General features: G+C 57.5%; 1 protein-coding gene across 1 annotated transcript; it reads left to right on the forward strand.

The window, feature by feature from the left end:
- Positions 1-1,061: 1,061 nt before the first annotated feature.
- Positions 1,062-6,308, forward strand: PDZK1IP1 (PDZK1 interacting protein 1). The gene is made up of 4 exons (XM_004371772.1): positions 1,062-1,128; positions 3,550-3,658; positions 5,524-5,619; positions 6,236-6,308. The coding sequence occupies exons 1-4, from the start codon at positions 1,062-1,064 to the stop codon at positions 6,306-6,308; spliced, it is 345 nt and encodes a 114-aa protein (XP_004371829.1).
- The last annotated feature ends 3,363 nt before the right edge of the window (positions 6,309-9,671 follow it).

Here is a 9,671-nt window from a genome sequence, read left to right on the forward strand (position 1 = left end):
AGTTAGGAGGGTTGGGGACTCAGAGACTCTGGGCCACCTGGGGGTGTCCTTCCTTCACCTCAGCCTGGGTCTCCAGAGGCAGGGCTGAGCGCACCCATTCTCTGCCCTCTGCCAGCTCAAGTGGGCTGGGCACCGGCCAGGGGAGGCCAGGGATGTGGAGGCCTCTGATCAAGCCCCGGTCTTGTCTGAGAGAGCCCTTCCTAGGGACTTTATGGACAGAACCACGTGCTGCTTCCAGGGACCACATCTGGGGTCAAGAGGAAGAGCTGAACTAGGCAAAGGTCAGCTGGGCTGGATAGAGGCTTGGTCCGGGTTGGGAAGTCTGGGGCTGGGAACTTCAGGCCCTCTGTGGTGATCACCATGGGAGAAGGTGGATTTTGAGAGCTACTGGTTGGGCCAGGGGGTCATAGAAGGCAGGGATTATGTCCCAGGACTGGGTCCCCAGGGTCTGGCTTGGCTGAACAAGGACAGGTGATGGTGAGAACAGGAAATAGGCCAGGTCCTGGGGGCAGTGGACAGCTTGGAGCCTTCCTAGGGCCTCTGGGGTTTTCCACATGCTCCCCAAGCCAGACGGCACATTTTTTCATCCCATTGTCAGCCTTCCAATAGGCCCCGCCCATTGGGCTCATTTGAAACAGGAGGGACAATGTGTCACTTCTTTACTTGAGCCCAACCCAACTTCCCGGGAATGGGGAACTTAGGCAGAACCTCTGGGGAAGGCCGGGGCTTGGAGGTGAGGCTAGGACTCTCCCCACATCTTCCTGGTCTGTGGACCCGCCTCCTTAGCCAGCCGCTGAAAGATGACCTTGAATGCCAGCTCCAGTAGGCTGGGTACCGGCCAGAGGAGGCCAGGTCCCAGCAGCTTATTACCATGGGAGGGAGGGCAGATTCTCTCCCTCCTCCTCCCTCCTTCACTCTCTTCCTTACTAGCTCCTCTCCTCCAGGGACACACCGAGCCCCGCTGAGCCCAGGCAGACACTGAAGACAGACAGCCACCTAGAGCAGCACCTGGAACCCAGACACGGTGGCTGGAAGGAAAGCCCCAGGAGCTGCCTGCAGCCATGTCAGCTCTCAGCCTGCTCATTCTGGGTCTGCTCACAGCCGTGCCACCTGCCAGCTGTCAACAAGGTAGCACAGGACAGGGCCAGCCCTAGTGGATGTGGTGAGGAGAGGCTGGGCTGGGCACTGGTAACCCAGGAGTCCTTGGGGGTAGTCTTTTGGGGGTGACACCTGTAGTTTGGGGTGGGGAGAGGAGAAGCAGGGACTAAGCTAGTAGGGGAGAAAAGCTACAAAGGCAGAGCCAGCCTTCTGTCTGAGATTTCCTTTCCATGAGTGAGAAATGGGGGCAGCAAGGAAAATGTTGCGTCTAGGATTTGGGGGGAGGAATAGGAGTTAGGATCCAAGCTCCAAGAGCAAGAATTGCCCTAGAGATGGCTGTGTCCTGAGGACAGGAGTCAGGGGCTATAAAGAGGGTGGGAGTGAGGTTCCAAATACGGTTCACGAAGCCCCTCAAAGTTAGGGCAGTGCTCTCAGAGGTTGCCTGTGGCTTTGATCTAGGTCTTTGTTGTTTTAGCTTCCTGGTCTTAGGCAGAGCCAGTGCCCCAGTGTGGCCCCTGCTATCCACCTTAGCTCTTTGTTCAGCTCTACTCTATCTTGCTGTGTGGCCTTGAGCAAATCACTGCCCCTCTCTGAGACTCAGTTTTCTCACGGATAAAATGAGGACAATAAACCCCACCCTGCCCACCTCCCAGGGCTGCTATTCAAGGCTGTGGAAGGGCTCTGCACACAGTTAGCACCACACCCTAAAGTCTGGCACCCGCCCTACACTGTTGCCTGCAGCCAAAGTCTGGGGACTCTGCAGGTGAGACTTGGGTCCAGAGAGGGTTGTAAAGGTGCTTCCAGAGCACCCTCTCTTTTGCTTAGGTGCCCTGAGCTCTCATGAATGTCTGCTTCCAGTCTTGGAAGCCCTCTGGGGGAATGGAAGACCAGAGAGGTTGAGTGATTTGTGCCGGTCACACAGCAGAACAAGAAGGCACAGGACCCAGGCCACCTTTCTCTTGCCTTAGGCTCTGCCCCTTGCTCCATGTGCCCATCCAGATGCCACCTGAAAGGAGGAACAGGGGACTGTGGTCCCTAGTGTGTCTGGGGGGAGTTGCTGCAGGGTCTGGACGAAGCAGGGAGAGGTAGTCCCTAACTCCCAACCCTTGAGCAACCACTGATCTGATGAAGCATGGGTCGGAACCATTGTTTCTCTGGGGAAAACAGTGAATCCAAAACGCTGCTTTTTGGCAAGTATGGAACTCAGGGTAACCACATGGAATATGCTGTGTTATGCTTGAAGATAAGTGAGGTCTGACCTGGCCACAGGCCAGAGTGTCCTTTCTCTTCCCAATACCTGCGAGACTCAGAGAAGCTCAGAGAAGGGGTAAGACCTTCGTTGCAACAGGAAAGCTTTAGGGTAGACTTAAGGAAGGACTTTTGAGCAGGACTGAGGCAGAGTGAGGTTTTTGATGCTCAGCCTGGGCTCAGTCAAAGTATGGGATGGCACTGGGGGTATAGGTGGCTTGGCCCGGAGGCAGGACCCCTAAAGAGCTTCCTGTTGGCCTCTGTCCCCTTCTGGGACCTCTGCCTGCTATGAGTGTTTCCTCTTGAGCTGCCTCAGGCTCAGGGAGCACAGTGATGCCTAGGGGGAGAAAAGAGCCCTTTTGGGTTGTCAGTGGACTGAGGGAAGAGACTTCTGGGAAATCTCGAGGATTTGAGGTGGTATCAAGGCCCAAAGGTCAAAAAAGCAGAGAAAGGGCAAGACAAGGCCTTCGCCTGCCTTCTGCCCTGGTCCTCTGGGCACCTAGCTGGGGGAGCCAAAAGGGGCTCAACTTTTGAAGCTTCTTTCCTGCCCCTCTAGACCCAGAGGACAGCTTGTCCCCACACCATCTTCCCTCTCCAAAAACATCCTGCCCTGCACCACTCTCTGGGCACCCTGGCACCTTCAGCTGAGGAGCCCCGCCTGCCCTACACTCCTACACTCTCCCCAGCAACAAAAGGACCTCTTGTTACAGAACAGGATCTCCCAGATGCCAGCACAGTTGTGTCAGCCCTGGATGGCCCCTCAGCCTGCTGGGAACTGGGAGGAGGAGGCGAGCCATTCTGGGCTTGCAGGCCTAGGACTGCCCTTTGGTCCCTGGGGCCTGGGTGCTCCCTGGGGGGCCCCTGCATGTGACCTGGCCAGTGTGGTGGGGGAAGAGTCTCTGGGTTGTCCTGGATTCCAGACAGTACCCTGAGGCCTGTTTCCTCCTTGAGCCTCTCAACCCTTCTTTGAAGCCCTGTCTTCTCTCTGAGCCTCCTTCCTCCAAACCCCTGTCCTTTCTTAAGCTCAGGTGGGATCACATGGCACTCGTTCTCAACCTGCCACCCCAGAATGTCCCCTCTGGTCCTGGCAGCCTGCTGATGGCCTCCTCAGCCCTTGGGGCATGAGGCTCCCCCTTTCCCTGCTCTGCACTTGCAGTGCCCCCTGTGGCCAGTCTGCTGCAGCCCACCCTCTACCCTCTCCAGGTCTGGGAAACCTGAAGCCCTGGATGCAGGGCCTCATCGCTGTGGCTGTGTTCCTGGTCCTCGTTGCAATTGCTTTTGCTGTCAACCACTTCTGGTGCCAGGAAGAGCCGTGAGTGCTCCCTGAGGGCCCTGGGGGCTGGCTGGACCTGAGCAGGCAGGACTGACCCCAGGACCAGCTCTAGTCGAAGTGGGCAGGGCCTCAGAAATCCCTGAGTCCAGTCTTCTCACTGTGTGGAAGGGAAACTGAGGTCCAAGGTCCCAGGGTGAGTTGGTGATAGTTGGGACAAGAGTTCAGGCTTGCTGGCTTCCTGACCTCGGCCAGAGTGGGCTCTGTGGTGCCCATTCACCACCAGCTTTGGGGAAATGTCTTCTCTTCCTGTTACTATCTGTATAGTGGGGGTAACCTCTGGAAAGGAAGGTCTCACCCTTCTTGAAGGTCAGCTACTGTGTTGCATGCTGGGGGTGCAGTGGGGCAATGGGACAGATACACCCCTGCCTCACAGGCTCTCAGACTGGAAGGGAAGAGGACATGAACGTGCAATCACAAGCCGAAGGATAAGTACAGAGTACAATGGGGGGCCTGGCCTGGTCGGGTGGTCAGAGAAAGCTGTCCTGAAGGGTGAGGAGGAGCAGAGCCAGGTGGGAAGAGTGTTGCAGTCCCAGGGAAGAGGACACCTGGGGTGCCGAGTTAGGGGCATGACTCCAGGGCTGCTGAGTGCAGATGTGCAAAGATAGGGTAGGGGTGCAGCTGAAATCCATCCAGCTGTGCTGGGGTAAGTTGCACCTGTCCAGAGGGGAATCTTTCCAATCCTCACAGCAGCCTGCATGGCTGGCTTAGAAAAACCCAAGCAGCTCAGTGTGGTTGGGGTGGGGTGGGGGTGGGGTGGGGGTGGGAACAGGGATGGGAAAGGCCCAAGATGAGGCTGGTGATGAGGCAGAGACCAGGTCAAGCAGGGCCTTGTATACCAATGACTCGAACTTCGGACTGTATCCTTAGTACAATAGGAATTCACTGAAAAGTTTTTAAGCTGTTTCAGGCTGAGATGTGGGACTTAGCAGAGCCACTCTGGGTGTCATGTGGTGGCTGAATAGGAGGGGCCAGTCTGCAGGCGGGGAGACCAGGGAGGAGGCTGTGCATGAGGCCAGAAGAGAGACTGGACTGTAGAGGTGGCAGCGTGGCTGGAGAGAAGCGGACAGGTCTAAGAGCTGTCTAGGATGCCCTGGGAGTTGGTGGATGGAGATCACAGAGGGCAGGAGGGAAGGAAGGCCAGGGGTGACATCCAGGTTTCTGACTGGGGACCACTCACTGAGACACAGAACACAAGAGGAGGAGGAGATTTGGGGGCCACTTCTGAGTTTAATTTGGGACATATGACGTCTGAGGTGCCTGTGGGATGGCCAAGGAATGTAAGGGTCACTGGTGAACTTTGAGAGAGCAGTTTACGAGGTGGTGGGGGCAGAGGCCACACTGCAGTGGGCTTAAACTCGAGTACGAGGTGAGGAGCTTTTTGTTAGAAAATGCTTCCCTTCTCCGCTGGCCCCAGCTCTGCCGTCAGTGGCCACTAGTCTACCGGCTCCTATTGCCCGAGGAAAGCCCTGAGGAAATTTGGGGTGGACATTGAGTCCGCTCTGGGGGCTGAGCTGAGGCCAGAATGGGAACGGCAGAGGGAGGCTGGGAGGAGGCTGGAGACAGGCTGTAGACTTAGGATAAGGCTTTTGCAAATCGCAGGCCTAAATCTGAGGCCCACCCCCACCCCCTCGCCACTGTAATGCAGGGGGAAAGGTGTGAGTTTCCATGGGAGTGGGACCCGAATCAGCCTGCTGACAGGGGTCCTGCTGGAGACAGCTGGTTCTGTAAAGGGGTAGCTTCCGCCCCTTGGGCTTGTGAGAGCCAGTTCCTGGAATAGGGCCTGAGTGTGGGGGAGGGCTGGAAGGTGGAGGCCCAGGAGTCCTACTGATGTGCCCTGTTCCCAGGGAACCCACGAACATGGTCATGATCACTGGAAACAAGGAGGATGGGATCCTGGCAGGGACAGATGGACGGTACTGCTCGATGGCGGCCAGCTTCAGGTGAGGTGCTGGCACAGGGCTGACCGCTCTGTGCTCCAGGGCCCCAAGGGGGGGTCTCATACCAGGTACTTCTGAGGAGGAGAGGGCTGGGGAGGGTGGAGACTCATGGTGGGGATGGGCTCAGTGAAGAGGGAGGGTTCAGTGAGGGAGGGGCTAATGAGGGGATGGGGCTTTATGAGGACCACAGAACTCCACGGGAGATGAAACATCAGTTTGGGGACAGGGCTCAGTAAGGGGATGGGGACTCGGTGGGGGAGAGGCTCAGTCAGTAGATTGGACTCAGTAGCGGAGTGGGCACAGGGCGCAAAAAAGCTCAATGGGGGAAGAGGCTTCAGTGAAGGAGTGGTTGGGGGAGGAGACTGTAAGTGGTAAGGGGACTCAATGGGAGGAGGGTCAGTGGAAGAGGGGTCTCAGAGGGAGATGGGGTTCAGGGAGGTGGCGCTGAGAGGTCTCTAGTCTCAGGTGCGTAAGACTAGGTGTGGTTAGGGGAATTCTCTTCTGGGAGTCAAACATGTATTCTAGAAAATACTGACCTCACAAGTGCAGGATGGGGTGGGGAGAAGGGGATGGGATGGAAGGGTGATGAGTCCACCAGGCCCCTGTCATCCTCTTTCAGGTCCAGTGAGCAGGAGAATGCCTATGAGAACATCCCCGAGGAGGAGGGCAAGGTCCGGAGCACCCCCATGTGACCCCTGCTCTCCTGGTCCCCTGCTCCAAGGCTCCCAGGCATGTGTGATTGCTGCTCAACTCCACCACCTTCTCTGTGCAGAAATCTACAGTAAGGGGCTGACTCCCTCCAATTCCATGCCAGTCCCACCCTCCCTGAGTTATAGCAGCCAACACTGGGGCTCAGACAGTGTCCAGGTTGGGGCTTGGCTGTGGCCCAGGGATCTCCCAGGGAGACTCCCACCTGATTCAGAAGAGCCTTCTGAAGACAAGTCAGTCCAGTATCTCCTATCCTGCCTCACATCTCCCCATAACTGTGGAAATGGCCCTTATTTCTGGGAAATAAAGACTTTTCTACTTCTGGGGCTGAGGCTCCCAGGGCTAAGAAACAGCCCCTCAGACTGCCAGTGAGGCTGGGCTTTGCTGTCTGAATCTGAAAAGAGTGTCTGTCTCTTCTCATGTCTGAGTGTGCAAGTGCCCACGACTGGGAGTGTCCACTATCTCATGTGTGTGGGAGAGCTTGGCAGGCAGGAAGGCCAGGGACAGGCGAACCCATCCCTGACAATACAGTGCTCCTTGTCCTGCCAGGCCAAACCCCCTCTTTGGCCAGAGCAGTCCAGTGGTCCAGTCCAGAGCAGTCAGGAGAGCTTCCCAGCAGAGGGCAGATCCCGATGTGAGCTGAATCATCTCAAGAAGCATCCCCAGGTTCTCTTTCATGGAAGTAGGGCAGGAAGAGGGTGTTAGAGGCCTTGGGACTTCTTCAGAAGGCCTCATGGGGCCAGGAGCTCAGCTCCTCTACCCCTTGTTTCAGGCAAAGCCCCTCTTACAAGTCCCCCCATCTGCCAAGACTGATTCACCCTGCACACCTGGCATTCTGGGCAGTTCCTCATGCTGCAACCCCCTCCCCTCCCATGCCTCCATGCTGCCTGGCATTGTGGTATATTCTAGAATCATTTCTCATTGCTCCAGCTCTATCTTCCAGCCCCACAGCCCCTCTGAATGGGCCAGGAGAGAAGAGTCTTGGGCTAGGACTCGGGGAGCCCAGATTTGAGTCCTGGGTTCCCTGCCGACTTGCTGTGTGACCTTGGGAGAGTCACTGTCCTCTCTGAGCCTCAGCTTCTCCTCTGTGGAGGATTTGGCCAGTCTCATGACAGAGCTGGAGTGCAATCCAGTGCTCACCAACACGCCTCTCAGTCTTGGTTGTGGTGGTGGCCAGGGCACTGGGACTAGTGGGAATGAAGCAGGAGGGAGAGGAGAGAGGAGTCACATTAGCCTGGGACCTGGAGGCCCCTCGCCTCTCTGGGACTGTCGGTCTTACAGAAATAGCCTCTGTTTCTCTCTTTGGGGTGACAACCTGAGACAGACTCACCTAGGAGCACTCCCAGATCTGGAGGGGGTGGGGCAAGAAGGTAGGAGACAGTCCACTTTGTACCAAGATCTCTCTCTGCCACCTGTTCAAACTGGTCACAGTGCCCACACTTCACCACTGTGGCCCTTCCTTTGCTGTTCCAAGGCTTCACCCACATACCCCTGGGGGAGAGCCACCTTAAATCAGAATTATCCCTTCTCACCTCACTGGGCTTGGGGTGCAGGCTGCAGCAGAGGGAAGACGGGCCTACCACTGCCTTGCTGTGTGACCTCAGGCAAGGTGCCTCCCCTCTCTGGGCCTCACCTTAAATTGTGGCTGTTGCTCTTGTGATTCCTACTCTAAACTTTTGCTCACGTGGTTTTCTGTTACTGATGCCTTCTCCTCTCCCCACCTTTGCCAGTTTAGTTTGCCTATTCCTTTTTCTTGGTGTAGCTAAGGTTTCCCTTCCTCTGGGAAGTCTTCCTTGTTTAGACTAGAGAGTAGAGCCAGGCAGCCAGCCAGCCCAGCTTCTCACTTACTGAAGGAGAGACAGAGGTTCCTAGAGGGCAAGGTCCCTGCTAAGGTGCACCCCACCCCCCGCCCCATTTTTTCTTTTCCAGCCTCCTGATGTGGACCTTTTGGCTTCCTAGTCTGATTCTCCTTGCTCGAGGCCCCATTCCCTCCCACCTCTGGCCTCTGTTGCTGGGAGGGGGTGGGGGATGTGGAGTCTGGTCTCTTCCCCATCCCACCGACCTGACAGGGCCTGGCCTGACCACAGAGCCACCATCCACCTGTCTCCTTGAAGCAAGGTGAAGCGCAGCCACCCACACCTGAGGTTTTACCGGGAGGGGCTTGCTCTTGCCCTTACTCACCTGTTCCCTAGCAGCCGCTGTCTTGCCCTGGTTCCTGGGGGCGATCCTGTATCCTGTGTGTGGGGGGGTCTCTGGGAGCCTCCTTAACCCCCTCGTCATGCTGGCTCCCTCAGTTTGAGCAAGACCACGACGGTGGGAAGCCTGGGGGTCCCTGCAGGCGCTGGGCTGGCCCCCTACCCCCATCCCAGCCGTACGCTCCTGCCCTGACAGGGGGCTGGGAGCATGAAGCTGCCAGCCCCAGAAACACCCGACTCCCCCAATCCTTATCGCTGGTTCCCACCTGCCAGCCCGGCCAGATCGGGGAGGGAAAGGAGGCTGGGCCCAGGCCAGGGCAGCCGCCTAATGACCCTCCCGGGGCCTAATCTCAGCCTGGCAGCCGCTGCGTGGCGCAGGCTCGCTCCTGGAGGAGGCTGATAACGCACCAGCTGGGCCCCCTACCATCTATCGGGTCAGCGCAGCAAGTCCCGACGGGGCGCTGCTCAGGGGGCCTGGGGAGGAGGAGCCTCTGGCTATCGGGCGGGGCGGGGGCGGAGGCGAGCGCTCCTCCCCGGCCCTGGGGGAGGGGATTCTCCGCTCCTTGATTGACAGACGGGGTTGGGGGAAAGACCTGGCGGGACCGGTGGGCTGGGTCGGCGAGCGGGTTGTCCTTCCCTGCTTTCTGCTCCCTCCCTGCCTTTTCTCTCCCCATTTAGAGCCTCTCCCACCCAGTCTTGGTATCTCTCAGCCTCTCTCTGTTTCTCAGCCTTCTTCTCCGAGTGTGTCTCTTGGCCTGTCTCTTCATCTCTGTCTTCTTGTCTCTCTTAGTCCTCTCTCCCCTTTCTCCTCCTTCTACAGGAGCTTGGTGCCCATAGTCCTCTCTCTGCCCTTGCATCCCTTCTCTGTTTCCAGCTCATTCTCCCTGTTGCCCCCTCCCTACCTGTCCCAACCTTCCAAGCTGCCCTTAGGCTCAGAAGACTGAGGTGCAATCCCACCTCTGCAACAAGAGCCACCCCTTGGTCAGGAACGTCCCTTCCCCTTCCCTCCTCGGCGCGTCTCACTTCTTTGTGTTGTGCAGCAACTGTCTCCTGCTGCTCCCTTCCACCAGCTCTCTGGGAATTGCCCTCATGCTTCCCAAGGCCCAAGCTCTAGGACCAGGAGTTTGTCTTACTGCTCTAGGTCATTCTTGC

The sequence above is a fragment of the Trichechus manatus genome, unplaced genomic scaffold (assembly GCF_000243295.1).
Source record: "Trichechus manatus latirostris isolate Lorelei unplaced genomic scaffold, TriManLat1.0 scaffold00015, whole genome shotgun sequence".
Lineage (NCBI taxonomy): Eukaryota > Metazoa > Chordata > Mammalia > Sirenia > Trichechidae > Trichechus > Trichechus manatus.

What these genes read in the sequence shown, in the direction of transcription:
- PDZK1IP1 (XM_004371772.1), top strand. Translation starts at nt 1,062, where the DNA reads ATGTCAGCTCTCAGCCTGCTCATTCTGGGTCTGCTCACAGCCGTGCCA. An exon ending in TTCTGGTGCCAGGAAGAGCC is followed by an intron (nt 3,659 to 5,523) that starts GTGAGTGCTCCC and finishes CCCTGTTCCCAG; the next exon opens with GGAACCCACGAACATGGTCA. An exon ending in TCGATGGCGGCCAGCTTCAG is followed by an intron (nt 5,620 to 6,235) that starts GTGAGGTGCTGG and finishes ATCCTCTTTCAG; the next exon opens with GTCCAGTGAGCAGGAGAATG.